The sequence below is a fragment of the Hypomesus transpacificus genome, chromosome 9, assembly GCF_021917145.1.
Source record: "Hypomesus transpacificus isolate Combined female chromosome 9, fHypTra1, whole genome shotgun sequence".
NCBI classification, from domain to species: domain Eukaryota; kingdom Metazoa; phylum Chordata; class Actinopteri; order Osmeriformes; family Osmeridae; genus Hypomesus; species Hypomesus transpacificus.
Window position 1 is genome coordinate 12440369 of NC_061068.1, and position 27820 is coordinate 12468188.

Below are 27820 nucleotides of genomic sequence, written 5' to 3' on the forward strand. Positions count from 1 at the left end.
ATGCGTGTGGAGGATCAGTGCCCGCCGAGTGACTTCCTGACCGCGTACAGAGTAAGATAATCGATGCGCATGCAGCAACTGGCAGGATTCTAACGGAACAATGTGACTGGTCGGGAATGACAGCCGTAATCGCGCAGGGTTAATGATTTACGCGGGTATGAACCGTTACCGTACATAAGGCATGCACACCGGCACAAGTGACACTGAAAGTATAGCCTACATTACGGGGTGGTGGATATCATTCTACTGTTCTGTGGCTTGTGCGCTCGTCTGTCTGTTTCTCATCGCTTCTGTCCCAGCGTGTTAGTAAGGTAAATACCTCAAACCAGGAACAATTTGTATTGCTTGCGTGTTTCGTTGTTTCACGTATTCCATGTACGGAAGTCTAACATAGCGTTATTTCTCGTTCAGTGAAATGGCTGAGTGCCTCTAGTAAAGGTCTATGCAAAGCAAGGTTGTCACATACTGTATATTAGCCTGACTAAAATACACGATGTGTACCATTCTGTTATGATTGTTGAAACTTTACACTGCTTACACATTTAGCTGCATTACATGAATGGTTCATGGTGTCAATACGGAAAGAATTAACTTGTCAACTTGATGAACTTATGAGCAGAATAGATGGGTTGCCCTATTCAGTTACAATCACGGGCTCACTAATTTACGCCTGTGCCATGTTGGGTTGGAGAGTGTTGGTCCTGACTACTAAACAGAAGATTGTTCCAGGGGGAAACCAAGTGCGCACTGCATCCTTTGCGGATGTCGTAACATGCGGAGGGAGAATCAGTTCTAGAGGATGTACATACCCCTCGCCTAATGGCAGAATATTTATAGCAATAAGAGGAAATTACATGTTTGGCGTGTAACTATAGATAAGAACCCTTCACCCATAAAGCTGTAAAGGTAGAGCCGCATCTTGTCACAGTGGGTTTGCTTGAACAACACACTTAATAAGCGAAGAAGAAGTCAACTTAGCCTGCAAGTATGTGACTGCTGGTGTTTTCCGTGTTAATTTCGAGTGTTTTCTTTAGTAGTCTGGAAGGAAAACGACACATGCAACGCGATATACATTGAGAAGAAATGTTATAAGCAGAGAAAACGTATGACTTATCGGAAACATGTTAACATATTTTGCATTCTGGACCCAAGAATGGTCTCGGTCGATTCGTTGTGTCCATTTACACGTTACATGTGCCAGTAGACTTTCAGTAGACTTTTACGCACACAGTGGTGGACTGGTGGATAAGGATAAATCGTATGTATAAGGTCGCAGAAGACTTTGCTGTGGACCGGAGTACAGATCAGATCCTATTGTCTTAACAAATGTCAGGTTTGTCTAAAGTTAAAACACTTTTACCTCTGTCTTTCTTGCAGGTGACAACTTAGAGCTCATGTGGTACAGACACTTTTCCGCAGTGTCGTAACTCTACCCTCTCGCTGCAGACCTTTAAATACATCTCCTAAAAACCTCACACTGGTCACGTGGTGTAAGGTGAGCGCTTTCCTGTCCTGCACACGGGAAGGGACATCACAGTGCGTGCTGCACTGCTTAAAACGGTACCGAGGAACCTTTCTGCTTATTGGACATTTAAATATATCGTTTCAAGACTTTTTGGTGCAATTTATCCATAATCGTCAAGAAGTGTTTCAATTTTTTTCTGTTCGCACAGCTTTCTTCCCCTCCTAATTTAGAACATCGACATGTTTCATCATTCTGTTACACATCTGTCAACTGGGCGCCTGCAGTGAATGGAGAACATACTCACTCTTCTACCGAAGTATCGGCAAGATCTCACGCGCCTGGAGACGGGCCAAACACTGGACTTTATCAACGCACGCGTTGATGAGCTACTGCATTTGCTGTTAATATTTGATTATTTTGCCTTATGAGACCACGCACGAGTGTCCCTCTTCAACGTTATTTAATGGGATAAATTAACTCGGAATCAGGTAATTAACCGATCAGAGGAACTCAGAACTTAGACCCAATTGGGCTACTGTTTCCTTATTTATCATCACGCCGATTGTCCTCAAAGGCCTCCGCATGGTACTTTGGTCGAAAGAACAAGACAAACTGCCCGACATCGACATGTCCTCCGGGGACATAGAGATGAAAAAAGAGGGGGCCCCAATGCCACCGGGCTATCTCAACTCTAATGGCTCCGTTCACCCGATGATCCTTACCGAGGACCCAGAGGAGATGAAACAGGAGACCGGGGGCGAGAATGAGCAGACGGAGGTGACCTCCTTCACTGACCGGACCGATGAGCCAGGCGAGGAGGAACGGTCGGAGATAGTTGTCATAGACTGCCGAGCGAACGCCAAAGGCCAGCGCGAGGAAGACGCTTTACTCGAGAATGCAAGCCAGAGCAATGAGAGCGACGACATCAGTAATGACCAGAGCCCTGAACCACCTGTACCGTTGAAGGAGACCTCCTTCTCCATCGGGCTGCAGGTGGTGTTTCCGTTCCTGCTGGCTGGGTTCGGGACGGTGGCGGCAGGAATGGTGCTAGATATTGTGCAGGTAAGAAAACTCAACGTATACCAACAGCGTTTGATACCCATTGACCTAATAAACGATAAGTAATCACTTCCACAACATCTGTACAACCATCTGTACATCCACTTAAATGGATCAAGAGGGGATTTTGAATTGTAATGCAGCAGCTAAATTAAGCATTCATCTGTATCCGATTCCCAGGAAATGCTTGTCTTATCATAATCTTACTAAAAACAATCATCATCATTGTCATGTTTATCAACACGTCATGTTGATCAACATAGTAGAAAAAGTCACCATCAACATTACACGTTGATAACCTGACTTGGATGGACTAAGATGGATAGGTGGATGGAAAGAGGAAAGCTGTGACTAAGACAGGGCTTGTATTTAACCCTTATGTTTGGCCATCAACACCACAGGGGCTGGTAGTGCACACCTGCCAGATGCAGTCAAGACTGAATCATGTCCTTATGGCTGTTTTCTTGTTCCTATGTTCTTGCTACTTACTCTATCACCTTATCGGATTTGATCTCACATGTATACATATATCATACATATATGTGATTTGACACCAAGATCTTCTTAGTACCTGACCATGTCTGTAGCTTCTATCCAGCTACAGTGTTACAGTATCTTTCAATGCAGGCTCATCCATCCGAGAGGCCAATGTCTGTGGAGGACTGCTGCTTAGGGGCTGGCCTGGGGTATGATTCAATGAACCACTTTTTGTCAAACTTGATTGGATCAGCATGTGTTAATCATTGTCCCATCAACCTATCTGATGGCATCTCATTAAAGAAGGGTTGAATGGGCGGTCATCAGAGATCATGGGGGTATTTAAATAACTTGTCTTTCCATCCCCTACCCCCTCTTTCCTCCTGTCCTGGCATATGTTGCCTTGTACATTGTGCACCTCGACCAGGGTGGGAATACTGAGAGGAGAGTTTATTCATTTGTCACTTCCCCGCACAATAAATATTTATTTATAAATATTGATAATATATGTAATATATATATTAGACATATTTATATTATTTATATATATATATATATGGATTCATTTATTTTATTTTATTTTTTCTGAACAAATCCCGACAGTAATCCTACATTCCTGAAACAGTGAATCCCTGATCCATCAGTTGCCTGGTTGGTGAGTAAGGGCCAGACTTATGGTAATTTACAGTGTAGCAGGAACTTGTGCATACTGTAGATGCTGGGCTGGGGAACATAAAATTCATGTGACTAGAACACAATAGAGAGGACTAAAGTGCTTTAGACAGGGCTAGTGTTGGCTCCCAGCTGCTCCGGAGCAGTGAGTTTGAGGAGAGGCAGAAAAGCAGAGCACTGCTCGGAACCTCAGAGAAAATCATTTAACTAAGTTATAATTACTCTCCTCCCTCTTTCCTGTTGACTCTCTGTCTCCTTTTCCCTCCCTCCCTCCCTCCCTCCCTCCGTCCCTCCGTCCCTCCGTCCCTCCGTCCCTCCGTCCCTCCGTCCCTCCGTCCCTCCCTCTCTCTGTTACCAACTGTGTGTGACTGCATATGCATGTGCAGAGAGCTGTGGCAGTGTATAAATACTGTCCAGGCAGCCTGGCAGGTCATATATTTCTTTAAGGTCAGCCTCTGGTGCAGATAAAGCTGGAGGTGTCTGGTTGCCAGGAGACGAGGCACTGGCACAGGCTGTCTCTTTGGATGCCAACATGGTGTACCCCAAGAACTCTGAACAGAGCGGTGGTGTGGGCAGAGGGAGGGAGCAAAGGGGGAAAGAGTCACATCACTTACTTTTAAGTGAAAGCTAGAGCCGAGGTAGTGTAGTTTGGGGGTTAGAACGTTATAATCATGCCCCAGAGAGAGAGAGACAGAGAGTATACGTGTAGTACCATTTAGTCAAAATGTTTTTCTTTCCTTTTCTCTCTCTCTCTCTCTCTCTCTCTCTCTCTCTCTCTCTCTCTCTCTCTCTCTCTCTCTCTCTCTCTCTCTCTCTCTCTCTCTCTCTCTCTCTCTCTCTCCCTCCCTTTTAAAAACATTATTGTTTGAAAAAGTCCAAGTCTTAGACGTCGTTCTAAGACATGGATTATAGTAGGTTTTACTGAGTTTGTGCACAGTGTCTTATCATTCTCGAATTCACCTTCCCTGACAACGCTAACTGCCAACTAAGCTAATCCCGTTTTGCCCTTGTGGAAAGGTAATTGTCTCTCACTGTCTCAAACCTTTCTCGCTCTCTATCTGTTTCTCTCACTCTCTCCATCTATCTTTCTATCTCTTTTGGGATATGTGCTTTATCTGCCTATCATCTGCCTCAGAGTAACAACCATGTCACACAATTTTTTTGTTGATTTATGGGCAAGTTTAGAACATGTTTATATCCTTTATGTATCAGAATAGCAGTAAAATGGTAAGATCCGTCTTAGAGTACTCAGAATACTTTCTGGAGTTAGTCTGTTGCTGTGTTGCTACAACCTGTTAGTCTGTTTACCCTGAGTCTGTCTGTCCCACTGCAGTGGTCAGACATGGCGGCGAGACATGGTTGTAGCCTCAAAAACAGACAAACAGTCTAAAAATAAAGAAAGCAGTAAACAGGAAAACACATTCAACACAAAGGCCTGACACCAGCCGAGCCCTGTCTGCCTACCAGAGGCCATTTTGGTCCAACCACATCCAGTTGCCTGGTTTCCACAGGAGCCATAGTGCATCTAGAGCGTGGGCTGGGTCTCATGTGACTGACTCAGTACGATCGTCTGGCTGCTAGTCTCTCTCTCTCTCTCTCTCTCTCTCTCTCTCTCTCTCTCTCTCTCTCTCTCTCTCTCTCTCTCTCTCTCAGATTAAGAGTAGTACAGTATCATCACATACAGTATTCTCTTGTAAACAGCATGACAGTATTTTATTGTCATGGCTGTTGTATTTTCTAATTTCCTTGTCTCCTGTCCTTGATTACCACAAATAGATAAACGATGATGATAGGTATCTGTAGTTCCTCATATCTTTCGTGGAACTGCTCCGGAAATAATTTGCTTCCTATCAGTAGGCAGCTCGTAACTAATAAAAGATTACAATAGTGGAGACAGCTGGTGTCTTTGTAAATTAATTTGAAAGGATTAGTAGGTTAGCCTGCTATTGGAGTAAAGCTCTCGCAAATTTTTCAGCGAGTCCAGAAGGAGTTTTCATGTTCAGATTTGAAAATTCTGGAAGGCTCATCTCTTTGGAATCCTCCTTTGAAACATAGTCTATTTCCAATAGTGGAAAAACCTTGGAAAGGGACTGCTATGCAGTTACTACAGTATTATTTGCTCAGCAGTTTTGTGTTGTTGCCAGTATTTCTCTGACGCGGTCAGTGTTGCAGTGACGCCGCGTTCCCCAGGGCTCAGATTTCAGACCCTCCATATAGTGCAGCAGTTGTCAGATGATCAACAGTGGTCAGACGGGCCTACAGCAGCAACATGAGCCTACCATAGGGCACAGGGACATGCCACAGGGCCTGTACACCTGTGGAATAGGCGGGGACACACGTTCCTAGAACCAGGCCAACCAGAGCTGTGTCTGGCCTGGGGCCCTGGTCGCATGGAGAAAACGACACATGCTCACTGGGGGAGGAGAATAACGTCTTGCTGGGAGGAGGGTGGGGGTGTATGTTGGGATAGGGGGAAGGATGTGAAAAGAGAGTGTGAGATGGTGCATCTTATTGGGAGAGAGACGCTGAGGAGTGTGGGTGCTCGAGGAACCAGAGCAGGGGACCAGGCCAGGGGACTGAGGTCCCTTTGGAGTCGGCCGCTTTCAAAAGGCCACATCGCTGACAGGTTGTGGAGAGGAGCTGTTCCACCTGCTCTGAGTGCCGAGTTGACGCAGCATACCATTAGAGCTGGCTCGTCTCTCTCCCAGTGCTGTGAAGTCAGAAGAAATACTCTTGTTTCCTCCCTGACAGCTGCTACTGTATGTATTGATTAGGCTGCAGTCTGACTGTACCGTAAGTGCCCAGTGCCAGTGGGACAGACTCTAAACAGAAGCACTTTCCCTGTGGATGGATCGATGTCCTCAGCCCCATTGCCTCGTCCCTAGACCATGTCCCTGCCCTGCTGTACTGTACCAGTCCTAATAGACCACATCTCTGCCCTGCTGTACTGTACCAGTCCTAATAGACCACATCTCTGCCCTGCTGTACTGTACCAGTCCTAATAGACCACATCTCTGCCCTGCTGTACTGTACCAGTCCTAATAGACCACATCTCTGCCCTGCTGTACTGTACCAGTCCTAATAGAGCACAGTTCTGCTGTTCTGTACTGTACCAGTCCTAATAGAGCACAGCCCTACTCTGCTGTTCTGTACTGTACCAGTCCTAATAGAGCACAGTTCTGCTGTTCTGTACTGTACCAGTCCTAATAGCTGCTTGTCCAAGCACTTGTCCAAGCACTTGTCCTCTCCAAGTTGGACTACTGCAACTCGCTGCTCGCCGGTCTCCCATCATGCGCAACCCGCCCTCTTCAGAGAATTCAGAACGCAGCGGCCCGTCTGGTCTACAATCTACCCAGACGCTCCCACGTTACCCCGCTCCTCATCTCCCTCCACTGGCTACCCATAACGGCCCGCATCAGATTCAAGACCCTGGTACTGACCTTCCGAGCAGTGAATGGAACTGCGCCCGACTACATCAAGTCTCTCCTGCAGCCTTACACCCCCACCCGCCACCTACGGTCTTCTTCAGACAACCGCCTGGTGGTCCCACCTCTCAAGACCGCCCGGTCCCAGCACAAGCTCTTCTCCTGCCTGGCACCCCAGTGGTGGAATCAACTCCCCACCTCCATCAGAGACACGGACTGTCTCTCCACCTTCAAGAGAAGGCTCAAGACGCACTTGTTCCGGGAGTACAATGGTACTTAGGAATGGTTTGCTGAATCCAACGCTAGTTTCCTCAAGGTTCACAATGACTCTTGCTTAGACTGTTGCTCTTGTTGGTTAGTGGTAGCTGATTTAAACTGTTGTATTCTTCTTTTTTAGTTAATCCTATTTTTATTGCTTTCCTACAGGTACACCTGCACTTAGAGATCAATGTTGTGTAATTTTAACTTGGTTAACTACATGCTCTTATGGTTTCTTCCCTTTAGCACTATTTTTTGGTTGTTCACAATATGTACTTCTTGTTTTGACTACCCGCAATGCTGTGGGGCTATCTTGTTGTTATTATCAGTGACCTATGCACTTTGTGAAGCTCTCTCTTGGAAGTCGCTTTGGACAAAAGCGTCTGCTAAATGAATAAATGTAAATGTAAATGTAAATGTAATAGAGCACAGCCCTACTCTGCTGTTCTGTACTGTACCAGTCCTAATAGAGCACAGCCCTACTCTGCTGTTCTGTACTGTACCAGTCCTAATAGAGCACAGCCCTACTCTGCTGTTCTGTACTGTACCAGTCCTAATAGAGCACAGTTCTGCTGTTCTGTACTGTACCAGTCCTAATAGAGCACAGCCCTACTCTGCTGTTCTGTACTGTACCAGTCCTAATAGAGCACAGCCCTACTCTGCTGTTCTGTACTGTACCAGTCCTAATAGAGCACAGCCCTACTCTGCTGTTCTGTACTGTACCAGTCCTAATAGAGCACAGCCCTACTCTGCTGTTCTGTACTGTACCAGTCCTAATAGAGCACAGCACTACTCTGCTGTTCTGTACTGTACCAGTCCTAATAGAGCACAGCCCTACTCTGCTGTTCTGTACTGTACCAGTCCTAATAGAGCACAGCCCTACTCTGCTGTTCTGTACTGTACCAGTCCTAATAGAGCACAGCCCTACTCTGCTGTTCTGTACTGTACCAGTCCTAATAGAGCACAGCCCTACTCTGCTGGGCATCACAAAGGACCATGCAGTCATCAGTTTCAGGCCTCAGCCACCCTCTCAAAGATGGAAAAACAGTTAGAGGAGGATTCACAGTGGACGTAGGTGGTTGGCCTCCCAAGACATATCATTTTGTGTACGCTTCCACTTGTGTGTGGGTGTGCATATTTGTGAAGTATTCATTTTCTCTGACACGTATCCCTTCAGATCTTGCTGGCCTTGCTGTTAGCTGTCTTTGTCCTCTCCTATGAGAACACATTGGCTGGAGGAGGCAGTTGGCACCGAAAGGCCTTGTATTTATGCTGAGACAGAGAGCTGCAGGCAGATGGATAGTGCTTACTGTAAAGCACTTTTGGCTGTAGAGGTTATACGAAAGGGTGCATGAATTATGTTTAAGCTTCTTATTGGGGGGGGGGGGGGGGGGGGGGACTAGGCAAGGAAAACGAGAGAGCAGGCAAGATGGAGAGGGAAGAGGAGAGGACAGATTGAGATACATGGTGTATAGAGGAAGCTGGGTGTCGTGTTTGACCTTGAATACAACAGGATCACAATATGATACACAGTCTGTAGAGATAGAATGTCAAGAAGATGATACATCAGCTGAATCGATATGCAAGGTCGTCCAGACACTCTCCTCCTGCTTATACCTTGTTTAGCTGCCTGTGTTCCACAAGAGATGCTATCATACCAGACAGGGTCATGTTGCTAGGTTCACTACTAATACTGTGGGGTGGTTATGTGATGGTGTTATTGATATTGTGTGATGATGTTTCCGTTTCTGACATTGTGTGAGGGTTATACTGATGTTGGGTGGTGGAGTTTCTGACATTGTGTGATGGTGTTTCTGATGTTGTGTGGTGGTGTTTCTGTTTCTGACATTGTGTGATGGTGTTTCTGATGTTGTGTGGTGGTGTTTCTATTTCTGACATTGTGTGATGTGTTTCTGATCTTGTATGGTGCTTTGTCTTGCAGCACTGGACAGTGTTCACGGAGGTGACGGAGGTCTTCATCCTGGTCCCTGCTCTGCTGGGGCTCAAGGGCAACCTGGAGATGACACTAGCTTCCAGACTGTCTACAGCGGTAAGTGTGTGTGTGTGTTTCATGATTTGATTTGGTGAGGAGAGTGCTAGGTTGGAGAGGGGTGGAGGGAGGGGCATACAGCTTTGTTTACGTCGTCTTGGAAACGCTCCTCCCAAAGCCAGCCAAGTTTGTGACAATACCTTATGTGGGGTTGGTCAGGATTCAGTTCTTCAGTTCTTAGTATTAGGTTATTTTGGTAGAATACAGTTCTTATTCAAGTTTGATTAAAGAGATGTAAGACACAAACAGTCAGAAAACATTCTGCTAAACTTCTCAGTTAGTTGGCTTTCACTTGTGACACATTTTTCTGAAACCAAAGAGAAGTTGTCCTGAAGGAAGGTGTGTTCTCTCATTAGAGATCACAACGTATGCTTTCACTCTCACAAAGAGATGATTCATAAGGTTCAATTAAGTTTGGGAAGTTTCCTAATAAGTTCTTGATAATTGTTTTATTTTTGTGGTACCCGAAACAAGTGCTAAGGCCTAGAATGTGAAAGTGCCTCATATTGAAATACAGCAAGGCAACGTTGTTGCTCATTGGAGGCCGAGAGCAGTTTGATCTGGACAGCATACCTCTGGGTTTCTTCCAGAAAGGGCAAACGAAGGGGCAGACTAACCCTGTTGTTAACTAAAAGAATTAGATCCCAGAGCAGACAAATCCACACATTCTTTCCATCATTCTGTGGGAAACAACGACTGAAGCTCATTAGCTGATTTCCTGCGCTTTCCTGCGCTTTACCTTCACATCAGAGTCAAACAGAGTCTGGTCCAGTTCTGTTTTAGTCCGTCCACACACGCTGTCCGGGACTGACCACCTCCAGCCTTTCTCTTGACCCTGCCCGAGACCTCTCCCAGCCCAACCAAAGCTTACCAGACTTGGGGCAAAGCCTTCTCACCGCCCTGATACCCGGTCAGGACCTTGACTGGCCCCTGGAGGCCATGTCTCTTCCCATGTTGGTGCTAATGACCACCAGATTACTTCCACTGTATGTGCCTAATTAAAAAAAAAATGTTAATTCCATGCTGTGGCAGGCAGAGGGGGACTTCTGTTCACATGACCAGGGGTCACAGGAAAATAGTCCTCTTTGTCTGTGAGTTGAGTAAAACGGTTCTCTCTTTCCCTTCCTCTCTCTCTCTCTCTCTCTCTCTCTCTCTCTCTCTCTCCCCCTCTCTCTCTCTCCCTCTGCCTCTGCCTCTCTCTCTCTTTCCCCCTCTCTCTCTCTCTCTCTCTCTCTCTCTCTCTCTCTTTCTTTCTCTCTCACTTGTGAAATGTGCAAGTGAAATGGTTTTGTCTTGAATAAGAAATGGCTGGTGTGGTGTGAAACTGCTTGGTTAGCTGGCAGTTCTAACTGCCCAATAAGGTATCTTTAAAAATCAAAGAAAACTCTCTTTCTATGTTTTGAGATAATCACGTTTTGTGAATGAATGCTGGCAGTATACAGGTCACTGGCCTACACATCTTAATCATTTTACTGGAAATTTCAGAACATTGTTTACAGTGACAGATCATAGATCTCAGAGTTTGGTAGCCTTCCTGTACGTGTAATGCCACAGCACTCCCCTCTCTACAACAAGTAGACCTTTCTCTGTCACCTGGGTGGGGCTGTTGATGTGTTGGGGATACCAGAGACCACCTTATCTAGCCACCAACACACCCACCCACACACAGACATGTGTCCCCTTGGTGGCGTGACCTCCACAATGTCTTATCTCTTTGACCTTAGCTCTGTTATCAAAACCGGTGTCGGCCTGTTCTTCACTGATCTATCCACACAAACATGCACACACGGTCACGTACAGGAGTCACACTGACCGAGGGAGGGGTCACTTTGGTGGTGGGATGCTGTTTCCAGTTATATAAGGACACATAACCGTATATACACACATGCTATAAACACACGCACAAATACCCTGAAATACAGCTAAAAATCACTTATCAGTCTTTTCTGTAAAGTGAGGTGGAGTTTTTCTCAGAATTACACACTCCTTTTCAGCAAACTGCTTTATCAGTGTTGTTTGACTGTGCATTAACTGTGTGTACAGATCCTTTATCTGAAACCCTCTCTCTCAGGCTTTGTGAATGAAAGAACATTCTCACAGAAAATAAATTGCACTCTGAACAGGTCTCTCTCTTAAATTGGTCCAATCCCAGCACAGCCATGTTAAGAGAATGTTAGCGTAACCAAATAGCAGCATTTTAGGGAAGTGGAGCGTAGTGCAGCAGTTGTGTGTGTGTGTGTGTGTTTCAAAGTGAGAGATTCAGTGCCAGGCTGAGAGGCTCCTTCCCTGGCTCAGTACCAACACCTCCATTCAGACCTCCTCATGCTCTCTGTCTGTGTGTCTCTCTCTTTCTCTCTTTTTCACGCTCTGTCTCTCTCTCTCTCTCTCTCTCTCACTTACTCTCTCTCTCTTTCTTTCTCGGTCTCTCTTCCCCCCCCCCCCCCCTCATTCTCCCTCTTTCCCCCTCATTCTCTCTCTTCCTGTCTTTTTGGCAGTCAGAGTTGTAAGGGCCACTGTCATGTGACCAGGCCTTGATGTAGTGCTCCTCTCTGAAGAGAGAGGGAGAGGAGAGAGGAGGAAGAGAGAAAATGGGCCTTATGGTACTCACCAGCTAGTGAGCACAATAACAGGTATACTGTATGTACTTGCAGTCAGTCCTACGGAATACAAATGGATGTGGTTTGGTAAGCACCACAGACATTGACTTCCCTCTTCTTGTCTCACTCTTATGGCGTCTTTACATGTCTAGTGAGCGGCGGGAGGCTTGTTTCAGTGCTTCATACATCCGATCCTCGACCGTCCATCGTTCCCTCGCCTCTGCAGCACAGCTTCCCTTCCCAGTAGTGTGAGATCATGAGAGGACGTTTAGGGAGGGAGGGAGGGAGTAGAGCAAATGTTTCCAGCAGGCCTGCTGCTTGCTGCCCTGCCACTGAGAGACATCAGGATCATAGCTTCAGACACACAGTAGCTCTCTGTAGGCTGTAGCCACTTGATGTTGGAGACCATGAGGCGGTGTGTGTGAGCGATGAGATAAGTGGAGTCGGCCGCAGGGCAGGGCAGGGTTGGGGGGTTGTTAGAGGAGATCAGGGAACCTTTGTCCAGAGAACTGTCTTCTGTTTGTTGTTGTGGGGCAGAGGGGCAACGGCGCCTGCAGATGCGACACACACTTGTGCTCTCTTGCTCACACACACTCATACACACACACAAACACACACATATATACACACGCACTCAAACTCATATCAGCTGGGCTATTTGTGCCTGCTCAAGTAGCTGTTGCGCTGGTTTGGCTGTGGTGATGGTGTGTGAGTGATGTGCCCTGCTGTGCCCCTCCTCTCAGGCAAACATCGGTCAGATGGACACGTCCAAGGACATGTGGCAGATGATCATGGGGAACCTCGCCCTTATCCAGGTATCCAGACGGAACCCTCCAGAACGCAACACCACGCTACACCTAGACATAGAACGCTGCGAGGAACAATACAGGAACACAGAACATTATTAGAGTGACTAAATGTTCAACTACAGATTACTTTGAAACTGGTGTAATCCTGGTATTACCCGGTGAGGTACCCTGTTCTCTGATTGGGAAGGGATTATATAGACTAAGGCTACTATTATGTCATGTTTGACCAGCCTACTCCTACAGCCTCCCCCTGACAGATGCAGGGAAGCTCACCAGCTCACACATGGACACATGAAGTATAGCACACACACAGTACATACTAGACACATGCACAAAGTACACTCAGATAATCATTATTCACCCAAACACACCTAGGCACAAAGCAAGCTCTCTCACGCCACCTGTCTGTCTGTCTGTCTCTCCCCAGGTCCAGGCCACAGTGGTGGGGTTCCTCGCCTCCATCGCTGCTGTGATCTTTGGCTGGATCCCTGAGGGCCAGTTCAGACTGGGCCACGCCGTGTTGCTTTGTGCCTCCAGTGTGGCGACTGCCTTCATTGCTTCTCTGCTGCTAGGTAACGACCAGGGCCACACACTATATCGACAGGGACAGTGGACACACAGCTGGGATTTACAATATTGCTAGCCATGTAGTCATTCTTCAGTAGATATTATACATTCAGTATATCTATTCTCCTGACAATAAGATAGCATTCTAAACGTTGTATAAGATGTATGGGTTTTGAACTCAGAAGCACCATTTTTATGTATCAAGCAGCTTGTGTTTGGTTTGTTTGACCAAAAGTCCCTCCCTGGTTTCCTCAGGGCTGATCATGATTGGTGTGATCATCGCATCCAGGAAGGTTGGCATCAACCCTGATAACGTAGCCACACCCATCGCTGCCAGTCTGGGAGACCTGATCACCCTCTCTCTGCTGGCTGGCATCTCCACGGGCCTGTACAAGGAGCTAGGTACCCAACACAAACACAAACACCTGTCTTCTCATCAGTCTCACGGGAGGTTTTCGGGCTCATCTACTGTCGCAATGACATACTGAAGCTGGTTTGATAGTCTCACCACAAATGTTTGGTTGACCCCTTCCTGACTAGACGCAGGGAGGCGTAAAATAACAGTGCGATCCCAGTCCACACGGTGCGGGTTGATCCCACAGCTAAGCTCACTGGCTGTTTGTGTGTGTGGAGGATCTATTGTTAGCTCAGTGATGGTGTCTCCACCACACCCAGCTTTATTGTTCCTCCCACCCACCCACCCACCCACCCACACACACACACACACACACACAGTCATGGAAACATCCATCACATTGGAGAACAATCACACCCTCCCAGCCAGTCTGAGCATCTCAATCAGAAGTAGACAGGTCCGTGTTGGGTGAGAGGGTACCTCGGAATATGTGCTGGTCCACAGCCTGTTGGTGTTCGGGATGAGCCCCGCCTTCCATGTGCTGGGTTTCTGTCTCTCTGCAAACTGTAATGGAATACATCTGTGTAGTTCAGGAAATGAACCGAGGTGTTTTTGTGTGTCTGGTTGTAGATCTCAACAACTACGCCAACCCGCTGGTGTGTGCTGTGTTTGTGGCGATAACCCCTGTGTGGGTTCTGATAGCGCGGCGGATCCCGTCCACTCGAGAGGTGCTCTACTCGGGCTGGGAGCCTGTAATCATCGCCATGGCGATCAGCAGGTGCCACTAGCACTACCTGACACCTCTGAACCTTGAGTAGAAGCCGTGTTGTGTGATTGGCTCGTAGTATTCATCCGTTTCCCTCTCTCAGTGTGGGAGGCCTGATTCTGGACAAAACGGTCTCCAACCCCAACTTTGCCGGCATGGCTGTCTTCACCCCTGTCATCAACGGTGAGACTCTTAAACAACCCTCTGTACAACCTCTGAAAGAACACACAAGCAGTAATACCAACTATATACAGTGCCCTCCAAAAGTATTGGAACAGTGAGGCCAATTCCTTTATTTTTGCTGTAGACTGAAAACATTTGGGCTTGACATCAAACGATGAATGTGAAACCAGAGATCAACGTTTCAGCTTTTATTTCCAGGTATTTACATCAGGATCTGATGCACAAATTAGAAAATATCACCTTTTTGTTCCAACCCACCCATTTGTCACGTGAGCAAAAGTATTGGAACATATGACTGACAGGTGTGTTTTGTTGCCCAGGTGTGTCCTATTACATACATTATTCAATCAATAAATACCACTGAATGTCTACACTCAGGTTCAGATTGGGTAAGATAGGTTTTGTCTATGCAGACTGTATTCAGAGGTGAAAACAACATGAAAACCGGAGCGCTGTCTTTGGGTGAAAAACAAGCAATTGTGAGTCTTAGAGAAAATGGAAAATCAATCAGAGCCATTGCAGAAACATTGGCCATAGCCAGTACAACCATTTGGAATGTCCTGAAGAAGAAGAAAACTACTGGTGTACTAAGTAACAGACGTCGAACAGGTAGACCCAGGAAAACATCAGCAGTTGATGACAGAAACATTGTGAGAGCTGTAAAGAAAGACCCTAAAACAACTGTTAGTGAGATCAGCAACAACCTCCAGATGGCAGGAGTGAAGGTATCACTATCTACTGTTCGCAGAAGACTTCATGAACAAAAGTACAAGGGCTACACCAGAAGATGCAAACCACTCATTAGCAAGAAGAATAGGAAGGCCAGGCTGGAATTTGCCAAAAAGTACAGAGATGAACCTCAAAAATTCTGGGACAAAGTTTTATGGACTGATGAGACAAAGATTAACTTTTACCAAAGTGATGGAAAGGCTAAAGTTTGGAGAAAGAAAGGAACTGCTCATGATCCCAAACACACAAGCTCATCTGTGAAACACGGTGGAGGTAATGTCATGGCTTGGGCTTGCATGGCTTCTTCTAGGACGGGCTCATTAATCTTCATTGAGGATGTAACACATGATGGCAGCAGCAAAATGAACTCGGAAGTCTACAGAAACATTTTGTCTGCCAATTTAAGGAAAGATGCAACCAAACTGATTGGCAGAGCCTTCATCATGCAGCAAGATAACGACCCAAAACACACTGCCAAAACAACAAAGGAGTTCATCAGGGGCAAGAAATGGAAGGTATTAGACTGGCCAAGTCAATCTCCAGACTTAAACCCTATAGAGCATGCATTTTACCTGCTTAAGAGGAGACTGAAGGGAGGAACCCCACAAAACAAACAACAACTGAAAGAGGCTGCAGTGAAAGCCTGGGAAAGCATCAAAAAGGAAGAATGCAAAAGTTTGGTGACGTCAATGGGTCACAGACTTGCTGCAGTTATTGAAAGCAAAGGATTTGCAACTAAATATTAAGTCTTATTCACTTAAATATGTTTTAAGTATATCTGTTCCAATACTTTTGCTCACATGACAAATGGGTGGATTCAAACAAAATGTGATATTTTCTTAGTTGTGCATCAGATCCTGATGTAAATACCTGGAAATAAAAGCTGAAACGTTGATCTCTGGTCTCACGTTCATTATTTGATGTCAAGCCCAAATGTTTTCAGTCTACAGCAAAAATAAAGGAATTCGCCTCACTGTTCCAATACTTTTGGAGGGCACTGTACATCCATGTTCTCTGACTGGGTGTGTTTGTGTCCAGGCGTGGGGGGGAACCTGGTAGCGGTCCAGGCCAGTAGAATCTCTACCTACCTGCACATGAATGGTCTACCTATGGGTGACCCAAACGCTCCCCCCAGGAAGTGTCCAACCCCTTGCATGTCCTTCTTTGGCTCCAGTAAGAAAAATACCTTCTTATTCTGCTGTCTAATATAGGATGCAACGGATGTAGTTATGTAAGGTAAGATTTGAACATGTTCCCTCTCCACCCCCCCAGGTGTCAACTCTCGTTCAGCTCGCGTGCTCTTCCTCCTGGTTGCCCCGGGACACCTGGTCTTCCTCTACACCATCAACTCCATGCGAGCAGGACACACCACTCTAACCTCCATCTTTATAGCCTTCTACATGGCCGCTGCACTGCTGCAGGTACATGCATACATACACACACACACGCAGACAGACACCACCTGAACCCATACGTAGTGATATCAATTCTCTGGTTGGCCCCAATGCAGCAAGACCCATCACATCCACTCAACTCTGTCTGTCTGTCTGTCTGTCTGTCTGTCTGTCTGTCTGTCTGTCTGTCTGTCGCTCTCTCTCTCTCTCTCTCTCTCTCTCTCTCTCTCTCTCTCTCTCACCCTCTTTCCCTCTCTCTCTTTCTCTCTCTCTCTCTCTCTCTCTCTCTCTCTCTCTCTCTCTCTCTCAGGTGTTGATCCTGCTGTACTTGGCTGACTGGATGGTTCACTGGATGTGGAGCCGGGGGATGGACCCTGACAACTTCTCCATCCCCTACCTGACCGCCCTGGGAGACCTGCTGGGCACCGGCTTCCTGGCCCTCTGCTTCCACATCCTCTGGCTCATTGGAGACAAAGACACCGATGTGGGAGACTAGACACCCACGCACCAGGACATGGACAACAGGACACCTGACACCAGGCCAGTGTCTCCATCTGGCTCAGTGTTGGGCAGGTATCCTGTTCTGTTCGGGGGCTCTGGTCGACGGTGGTGCCTTATAAGGAGAATAGAGTTGAATTTGAGCCTGTCGGGGAACGCCTCTTCCCCTTCTGCAACGTCTGAGCGACTTCATCAGTGTGTCTGTTTCAGCCATAGAACAACAGCAGCATGACGACCCCCAGCACCACGCTTCAACCCTTCCACCCCCCCGTCCCCACCCCCCCGACGTACACCACTCTCCCTCTGTATTGCTACGTAACTGAGCTCCACTACTTTGGTTATTGTTCTTATTACTGTTCTGATGACGATTATTATTGTTGCACTTGATATAAATCAATATCAGTTCTGATGTAGGGCAAATCCTCATTATTTTAGATGGGGATGTCAGCCCACAGGCAAGTCACTCAGACATGCTGCCTTTGTAAAGATGAAATCAACTTCTAACACTTGAAATGACACAGACAGACAGCAAAAAACACACACACTGAAGCCTATCACGCTGAATCACCAAGTGCTTTATGTGTATAGAGATGTGCATGATGATTTATAATGTGTTGTAATAATTGGAGGTAGAAGGTTATGGGGCACCATGGTCCTTGGCTGGGGGGTGCAGTGGCAGCAGCACAACAGACCTAAAACTCTCTTTAAATAACCCTGATGTCTTAACTCAAGGTCAGCTGACTGCCCCTCATGTTGCCCCACCCAGGAACCAAGAGCTGCCCCTAACCTCCGACCTGAAATCAGATCCTGTGTGCATCACCTGCAGTGATGTAACTGCGTTGCATAAGGTTAGGGACTGCTTCTCAACAGACGTTGTTTGACATAACATTTGTATTCATATAGCAGACGCTTTGATCCAAAGCGACATACACATTGTATCGTATAGGTCCTATCCTCTGACCTTTCAAGAGGCCGTTGGTTCAACACGTCCTGAAGGGGTTTTCTTGATTAACATTGGCCCTGGTACTTAACACACTGCAGCTTTTGGGTCGGGCCACTTCTACAGAGATCCCTGACCTAAGAAATCAACAACCTGTCCTAGTTTCCAGCTTTGTCCTCCTGGAGCATGGGTCAGGGGGCAGATGGGAAACATCTGAAATGAGTTCTCTCCAATGTTTACTGACTTGTCACAGCCATTATGGAGACAGTGAAACGATGTGGTTAGTCTGTTTGTTTGGCAGGGTTTGGCTGTTGGGCCCACAACTGACACCCAAACAGACACACTCAAGGGGTCAAGGGTCACATGTTTGTTAGGTCACATGTCTGTTGGGTCAGATGTCTGATGTTGTGCTGTGAGGTCAGAGAGGTGATATAGCGACACAGGCTGTTTCCAGTTTAATTGGTCGGTACAGTCAGTTCTGGATTCACACTGTAATTACAATGTAGAGGAATGTGTTGCACACATGGAATGGTTGGTTTAACAGAGATAATCACTTGCTGGCCTCTTTGCATAGCATAAATAGTATGTGCAATTTGATTGGAGGGGGACATGACGGTCTTGATTTGTTTGTGTGGACTGGCAGGTTACAAATGTGGTTATCACCATTCCAATTGTTTGAGCAAAAGGCTGCTCCTTAAGCAGTCATTGTTTTGGTCCAGTTCAGGTTCAGTGTTGTCTATATCACATCCCAAGGGCTGCTCTGAAAGACCATAAACCTGAACCACACGCCCAGGGCAACCACCTCCTGAACACTTTGTCGATTGCAGAATGAAATCTTTATAACTCAAATCCATTTAGAATGTTGGCACAAGAGGCTGTAGGACAACCCACCTATTTGGTACCATGATTGATGATAGCTTGTATGTTTAGGCTTGCCATAGATGGTACAACGGTTACAGCGTTCATAAAATAGCCTTTCAATATTGTTTTATAAGTGTGAGCATGGTTACTCACAAATGCACATAGTGCCACAGTGCTTGCATATACCATATGAACTGGCTCAAATACTTTAATATAAAAAAATGATGTGTTGTGTCACAGTTAAGGAAGGGCGAAGAGTCTATTAGAGATTACAGCACACAGCCATACTGTCAGTGGAGCCTGTCTCTCTGGGGCAGAGCTTGTTTTCAAGGTGAATTGTTCACACTAAAGTTTTTCCGGGCTTGTTAGATTTCAATGTGTTTTAAGGGGCCAGCAGAATGCATGTGCAGGGCACATAAATTGAAAATGCAAAAGTTGTCCATTCAGAATGACTTTTCAAAAAAATTGTGATGTTAGATGTGGCACATTTTACAAAATGGAAGTTGGAATTTATGTGATTATTTGCATTAAAAATAGATTTACTTTTATTTTACTTTTCATTGACTTTTTTCCTTAAATATTTTGTGAATGTCATTTGTAATAATTTGTTTCTGTGAATTAAATGGGCAACTGCAGAAAGATGCAACAAGGATTAATCAGTAGACTTGTGCAAAGTACCGTAATGTATAACAGACACCAGAGGGAGCCACTCATAATTGTACTGATTTAACACAGTGGTAAAACCCCTCTTATTCTCTGCATCCAGTCTTCAAAAGTATGTTCTCTGAACTTTAGATTTGGCTTCAACTTGTACCCTACATTTGAGAATTCTTAATTCTCTAACTTGTATCCTTGATTCTAGAAGCTGTGTGCTACATGGTTGTATCTCTATCATTCATTCTAGAACCTATATCCATGAGTCTAGAACCTGTATTCAAGACCCACATGCCTTGGACTCTAAAACGTGTACCTTTAATTTTAGAACCTATATCTTATATTTTAGAACAAAACCTGTATTCCACTCTCTGCTGTCTTACTGACCAGGTGCCAAGTGTTTGGCCTCCGCAGGATTGAAAGTTGTGAATACTTTTTTGGGATGAAGTAACGCTTTGTCTATTTATTTTTAGATGCACACAAAGCAAATTGTACATATTATATATTTATTCTATAAAAGGTGTTTATTTTTCTTTTGATTTTGGCTCTGTTTTGTTTTTGTAATTATTACACTTTTTTCTTTTCTCTTCTGTATATTTTTTTTCACTCTTTTCTTTCTTTTCTGCAATGGGCCAGTAGAGATTTGGCACTAGCTGCAGTAGATTGGCAGTGAAGCTAACATTTAGCATAGTGCCTAATATGTGACAAACTACACACCTCACAACCCCTGCAACAAGCATGGGAGCTTGCTAAGACAGAAACGCCTTAACCTATCAGAGCCAAGCTCAACTTGAGAGTAACCAATCAGGAGCTAAGCTCAACACAGAGTAGCATCTCTAAAATTAGCTTTGATTAATAACTGATTCGGATTTATTATGTTGTAATGTAATACTGTCTGAAGGAGTGTGACCTAGGAGAGAGTCTGTCATGGCTACATAGCCCTCTATTTAGAACAAGGATGAGTCAACATTGTAAATCGAGTCTGAATCAACCAACATCAGAGAGGAAAACAGACAGATTATCTCTTTATAACTCACATCTTCCCCTCCTTCAGTATTGCCCTCAGTGCTTCCATCCAGACCCCCCCAACCCCACTAGGAACACAACTGACTCTTGGCTAGGAGACACATGCTGCAGCTGGCTGGAGACCCCTACTGGACATAACAGGAACAGCCGGACCTTCCCAGCTTGACACAATGAGATGTTTTACTAGTGTATCCAGGTCTATCCAGCTGCCTCTATTAAACACACACATAGAGGAAACATACAGAAGCACACTCATAGAAACCTGCTGAGGTCAGCGTGCTCCATATGTGGACACCCCCCCCCCCCCCCCCCCCCACCCTCACCTTCTCTTCTCCATGGTAACAGTAGCGAGGGTCCCTCCCTGCAGGATTTTGTATATTGCTGGAAATAAAGGACTATATTATTTCGTACCACTCCTCCGTTGCCCAGTCTTTTTCTGTGAGTCTGTATTTCTGCTGCTGTGTTGGAGGCCTACATGGGTTACATCATCTCCCAAACTCACGTCTACACTGTTCCTAATTCATCCATTCACAAACACATCGTTAACAGTGAGCTCTACACAACTGTGGAATGTTGTCGCTTCTCAATCAACCTCTGGGGTTGACGTCAGGGTCCTAAAGACCTTGGGAGAGAACTGTGGATCGCTAATAGCAACAAAGCTCCATTCCTTGTCCCTGAAAAGGTTCACTCTCCATCCCATGAACACAATGTCAATGTTTTGGTGAGTTTCTGGCTTCCATGTGGCCCTGAGGTTCTTTGACTTCCTAGCTTTCCCAAGACATAGATAAGTGTGAGGACTGTCTCATGCTCTCCTCCCTTCTGCTCCTCCACCTCCGTCCAGCGTGGGAGCCACCTTCCTCCACTGGCTGATGCCACTAGCCACATTGCAAACAGACAGATACAGTGTGTGTTTGCATGTGCGTCTGTATAGCAGTGTATATTATCAGACAAGTCGCCTTGCAAAAAATGCAGCATTCACTCTGTATTTAAAATGACCCTGAGTGTACTTTATGAAACAACTGGCCCCAGCTGACAATATGATATGATATGTATCTCCCCCAAAATCCAATAAAGCAATCTGAATGGTAATACTTCAACAGTTTCATGTTATTTGATAGTTATAAGGTAAAATATATTCCTCATGAAATACTGACTGATTTAATATGTGCAGAATAATTTAGTAGGCATACAGAGTAAAACATAGGATTAAAAAATGTGATTTAACTACGAAACCAAAACATACAATTGCACAGGTCTATGTGGTAAAATGTGTAAAGAAAACACACACAAAAACAGTTGGACAGTGCTGGAGTCAGGGGTTATGGAGGACAGCCTTGGGGAAGGTGAAGGTTGTCCTAGGGTGATTTGAGCTCAGCAGGAGATAAGCAGGGGGTTAGCACTGGAGCTCTGCTGACTGTGACTGTAGGACAAAGAGTCTTGTGCCTGTCTGTCATCTCCACTCAGACCACTACGTCCTCCTCCTCCCTCCTTCCCCCCTCCCCATCCTCCCTCCTCTCCAGGCAGCTCTTTGGACAGCTGGGTACAGAGGGCATCAGCCACCTGCAGCACCTGGGAGGGGCCTGGTGACACATTAACCAATCAGTGCAAGAACTGACAGGATGTGTTTCATTTCAGTCATTGCAATGAGTCAGCTAAAAGGCTGACTTCTAAATGATGATACACCAATGAATGGGTGAGGCTTACCCTGACCACTTCCACTGTACATGTCCAGAGTGTCCATCAGAATCTTCCCCAGGGCTCTACGTGACACATTCTAGTAAGAATAAGAGAAGACACATGTCATTACAAACAATACACCACCAGGTGGCATTGTAGAGTTACTTTGGGTCCTCATGAGAGCAAGACCTTTAACTCACGCTATGCAGACAAACTATGGTAAGGACGTTTATGAGCTTGCCTTTTTGCGTAGCTTCAGCAGGAGTGCGAGTGCGTCTGTTAGTTTCTCCTCCAGCAGAGCCAGCCGTACCCTCTCTGTCTCCACCAATTGCACCTCCAGCCTCAATCCCACCACCTCCTCACTCCTCTGATAGGGACAGAGACAGGAGCGCACACTTTAAAAGTGTCCTGGTGGCTCACTGGGTAGAGTGTCTACCACATTGGCGGAGGCCTTGTTTCAGGGGCCCAGATTTGATTACAGCCCAGGCCATTTACATTTTACATTTAGCAGACGCTCTTATCCAGAATGACTTAAAGTAAGTATGGGACATTCCCCCAAGGCAAGTAGGGTAAAGTGCCTTGCCCAAGGACAAAACGTCATTTTGCACGAACCGGCAACCTTCTGATTACTAGCCCGATTCCCTAACCACTCAGCCATCAGACCCCATTTCCTGCATGTTCACCCCTCTCTCGCTCCTTGCACCTTCAGCCCACACTATCTAACATCAAATGCACCTATGGACTAGGATACATCCAACTATTTCTCTCTTACTTTCTGCAGTTCATTCCCCCTCTCCTCAGCAGGGCAGAGTTCCTTGCGGCCCCGCCCCTTGCCATCCCTGGGGGAGGTGACAAGGTCGTTGTCATGGAGGAGGTTGTGGGAGAGGAGGAAGTGGTGGACTGTAGGGTTAGGACATCTGGGAAGAAAGGAAGATGAGCAGTACTTACTATATGTCTGTGTTTTGTGTGTGTTAGATTGTGTGTTTGCATGCGTGTGTGAGACCAACCGTTCAGCAGTGCTGTGCAGTCTGTTGATGAGCTTCTTCACCTCTGTCAGGCAGCAAAGTCCCTCTTCCGTCTTCTCCTCCTCTTCCTCATCAGAAGACGCCTTCCCCTCCACAGCTCGCTGAAGACCCTCGCCTGGAGCACAGAGGTCAGAGACCAATTAGGCGTTTCAGTAGGGAACAACACAAACTGTATACAAACTGGATCCACAGCCTTCAGTGTTTCAGTGATTTGTCCACAGGCCTGCCACTCACTGGTCCTGAGGCAGGTGTCCTGCTCGATAGGGTAGAGGGGCCGGGGGAGGGGGTTGTCTCTGCAAGTGCAGTCTGATCTGAGGAGGTCAAAGGTTAGAGACATGGGTCACACATTATGCCCTTGGGGTGGGTTGTGGGTATGAGTGTGTGTGTGTGTGTGTGTTGAAAGTGTGTAAGTGTTCAAGCTCAGACTTGTCTAATGAATGAGAGTGTAACAGCTGCACTCTGTTAGCCATGCAGTACAGCCTCTTTACAGCCACTTGAACACCTCAACATAATGTGTAAGCTATACTGTTTGACTGTAGGACACTCACACACTCACAAACACACTGATGTGTGTACCTGTATTCCTGAAGCTGGGACTCTAGTTGTGCGATTCTGCTCTGTAATGTTGGGACCTTATGGGCCTGTTCCTGAATCAGACGGACTCGCTGTAGGCCCAATCTAAGAGCTTCCCTCGCCTCCTCGGCCCGCCTCCTGAACACCAATAAACCAATCAATAACCAACCAAATCTTAAATGTTCTGTATATATCTGAACACATTCTGGAGTAAATTTAGCAATCAGAACCAACCTTATCTCAGCGTTCTCCTTCCGCAGCCGAGACTCCACCCCGCCCAGTCTTCGAGCCTCCTGATAGGCCCAGCTAAGCTCTTCCTCCAGGCGCTGATTGAACCTGATTGCCTCCTCTACCTGTCCGTCACGTGAAGAGCGAATCAGCTTGAGCTCCCTGAGGAGAAGGTCCCGAGGGTCCCATTTGTCTGATGCCCCTTTTGCACACATCCCTTCCCCACAGCCTCTGCTCTGGGGCTTCGAGGCCCCCATAGCCCCCTTCTGGCCCTCAGGGCTAGCCACTTGAGAGGATGTGGATGTGTTTGAACTGGAGTCACTGAGTGTATTTGACAATGACTCGTTAGCTTGATCTGTGAGGGCACCGTGCCCCCTCCCCCGTCGCAGTGCCACCTCCAGTGCCAGGCAGCGGGCATCGCTCCCCTGCAGAGCGCACCGCAGGTCCTCCACCAGCTCCCTCAGAGCTGCAGCCTCACTGTCAAACTGCTGCTCAGGACCTACAATCAGAAAGGTCAGACTAAGCCAACTTGCATGGCAGCTTAGATCAATCACTAAAAGTGCAGTGAAATGTGGTTACTTTGCGATGTGGCTAGTAAATACAGGCTGTTCACTGACTCTGACCTCCGAAATACTGTAAACTATACACGTGTGATCGGTGCTCTTCTGCTTTGCTATCTATATGCACTGTACGTGGCCATGGAAAAAAATATGGAATGGAATTTTTGTTGCTGACCAACAGCTTGATGTGTGAGTGTAAGGAAGAGGACAGGGTGCGGTGCAGGTGTTGATAAGATTTGTTTGTCACTACCTTTCTCAGAGCTCCCATCTCCACGGGACTTCATCCCATGGGAAGCGTGTATAGGTCTCCTACCGGTCTGTTCTCTTCTGAGGTCAAAGCTGACACACTTTCTCCGTCTGACCCTCGGCCACCGAACTCGTATCTGACGCTCCACGTGCTCGGTTTCCGCGGTAACGGGAAGGCGCAAGGTTCCATTTTGTAATGCATGGACGCGAAAATACCCGCAAAGCCGTGAATGGAAGTCCTTAAACGACAGCTCGCTGGAAAGCCCGACGCACACACCTTGACCTTCATCTCCCTCTTTTTCTGCGTCCAGTACCCCCCTCTCCTCACTTGCTCTGGCGAGCCCCAACACCGTGCAAAGCACCGCAAAGTCTTCTGCTGATACCACGTCGTCACGGTTAGAGTAAGCCAGGTGGTGAAAGACTTCCTGTAGGTACTGGTCTATTCCCGTGGCCAGGACTACAATCTCATTCTCCACACCGGGGTCGGGGCAATGGTGGTGGGCTAGAGCGCTGCGCAGCCACTCGCCCTGACGCGCGGCGCGTGGAGATGAATAAAAAGCCGGTGCAGTTTGCATGCTGGTGTTTCAACAGCTGTTTTGAATATTAACTAATGTAACGTTAGTTACCCCTAAAATATGTCCCGATTAGGAAATAGACATCCTTTAATTCTGTGTTACAGATTTACGTACGATTCCAAACCGCTCAAAACAGAAATAATTCCCATATTCTCAAATTTACTCACAAAAGTCACAGTTTTAAAGCAGGTCCCACTGTCCGTGTGTTGCAGAACCAAGTACCGACATTGGGCACTAGGGTTTTTCTTTCTCCCTGGTGTCCGTCGAGTCAGGACTGACATGTGAGGAACGAGGAAATAGGGCGGTGAGAAAGTAAACTCACAAAACAGCTCCACCCGTATTCCTTCAAGTGTGTGTGTGTGTGTGTGTGTGTGTGTGTGTGTGTGTGTGTGTGTGTGTGTGTGTGTGTGTGTGTGAGAGAGAGAGCGAGAGAGAGAGAGAGAGAGAGAGAGAGAGAGAGAGCGCGATTTAGTCAAGGATAAGATGTCCTGACCAACCTGACAGAGGTGATTATGATTATTAAATTGCCATCTAGCATGCAATAACAGATTCATTTCCTCAGTGTCCTATGTCACTCAAATAACTGCAGGCACTTTGCTGTCCATCCAATGAGAGTTGGAGACCTGAGTCATGAAGGCTTCTGTTTCAGCCTTAACCCGGGAGTGAGTCACAGTAACTGCTAAACGGAGGGACCAACTATAGCAGAACACCTGATACACACACCTATACCACATACACACCACTGTCTCAACATCATCAACAAAATACCAATGACTTCAACGCATACCTGCACTTCAAGCCAAAACATTAAACACACACATGCATTTCTGAAGAAACCCAGCACCTTCACACGGCAGCACAGCGGAAATACCTGTAGCTCTTCTCACAGCAGCGACTCATCACACAGCTGACAGCTCCAACAAAGAGACCGTCCAGGGTTACACCCACCCATGCACACGCATGACTTCACAGACACACACCATCCACACAGAGATCTGAACTAGACAGCGCTTCAACGGCAAACGAGCAATCTATCGGATCAGGTATCACAGGATTACACCTAAACAGACCGCATGAGATGAGTCACCAGTGACAAGGGATTCTGGGGAATTTCCTAGTTTAATCTTCATTCTGGAGGTGGTGGGGGGGGCGGTGGAGGGGGGGGGGGGGCGGCCCAGTAGGGGAAACTTCCGATTGATAGAGCACCTCATTCTCTAAAGGTTTTATGTTTCCTCCAATGAACCTCGTCCATCTGTGGTTTACTAGGGCTATTGAAGCCGTTTCACCCTTGTGGGTCAGTCTAGACTTGAGGATGATGTCAGAGGTTTCAGCCACTGGGGTCTAAACATCCTCCCTCCAACTCCCCAGATTGTCAGATAGCACACCGTCATCTCAGGAAGGCAGACCTGTACACTTGAACAGAAAGCTGTAAAAAGACAGACACAAGACAAAACACAAAGACAAGATCTACACTGGCCTATTTCATGGACAAGTGAAGGCAAGTGAAGCAGCTCCTGCCCGGGCTGCTCTTAGTGTGTGTGTGTGTGTGTGTCTAGTCTTGGTCTCTTCCAGCTTCAGGGCACACATTACTGTACTGGGATTGGCGCATGGACACACAGGTACACACACCCACAGGGAATGGCAAACAGGTTAGTTCATTTAGTTAACCATTACCTGCCAGAAGGGCTGTATTCTTTCAACCTGTTGGTTCCTGCTGTCCTTCAGGATGGCCGCACACGCCCACGCCCAGTTACAGGAACAAACATCACCAAATACTTAGTCAGATAATGTCAAACAGCTATCAGATATCACTGTCTGTCACAAGTTCCAAAGAGCCAGGTCAACTTTTGCCAGACTCTCTCCAACAGCTACATCTGTACCGTTTACTGTGACCTAGAACTCAAAGCACACTGAGGTAGGCCATCTCTTCATCTTATATTGTTCTCAAAAGTATTTGCCCTCATCTAAATCATGTTATTGGGCTAATTAGTGCTGGGTGTGCAGCTGAGGAGGAAGCAAGTGGAGGTCATCAGAGTGGGTCCATTCAGCTCTGCTGTGTTGAGGCCACAGCCCCCAGCTGCTTGTCTACTCTGAAAGGAGCTGAGAGAGATGAATGGACCCAAGACAAACAGAATGGCAGTACTGGCAGCA

The 27820-nt window shown here is 46.6% G+C and overlaps 2 protein-coding genes across 5 annotated transcripts; one reads left to right on the top strand and one right to left on the bottom strand.

The window, feature by feature from the left end:
• On the top strand, positions 1-21662 carry slc41a1 (solute carrier family 41 member 1). Of its 4 annotated transcripts, XM_047024911.1 has the most exons (12): positions 58-311; positions 1378-1560; positions 1674-2527; positions 9299-9406; positions 12747-12818; positions 13240-13384; positions 13635-13781; positions 14365-14512; positions 14604-14683; positions 16451-16585; positions 16685-16833; positions 17117-21662. In XM_047024911.1, exons 3-12 carry the CDS (start codon positions 2048-2050, stop codon positions 17300-17302), a joined length of 1650 nt encoding a protein of 549 aa, XP_046880867.1. In that variant the 5' UTR covers positions 58-311; positions 1378-1560; positions 1674-2047; the 3' UTR covers positions 17303-21662. The 4 variants fall into 4 exon arrangements, with proteins under 4 accessions (XP_046880869.1, XP_046880867.1, XP_046880866.1 ...); XM_047024913.1 differs by lacking the exon at positions 58-311 and adding an exon at positions 1-51 and having other exon boundaries at positions 1378-2527; XM_047024910.1 differs by having other exon boundaries at positions 1378-2527.
• Positions 21663-21754: 92 nt separating this feature from the next.
• On the bottom strand, positions 21755-26665 carry si:ch211-112f3.4 (EF-hand and coiled-coil domain-containing protein 1). Its single transcript, XM_047024909.1, has 10 exons — positions 26541-26665; positions 25099-26012; positions 24295-24787; positions 24064-24198; positions 23722-23798; positions 23470-23602; positions 23235-23379; positions 22704-22829; positions 22490-22559; positions 21755-22365 (listed from the first exon to the last, which is right to left on the bottom strand). The coding sequence occupies exons 2-10, from the start codon at positions 25667-25669 to the stop codon at positions 22157-22159; spliced, it is 1959 nt and encodes a 652-aa protein (XP_046880865.1). The 5' UTR covers positions 25670-26012; positions 26541-26665; the 3' UTR covers positions 21755-22156.
• Positions 26666-27820: the final 1155 nt, after the last annotated feature.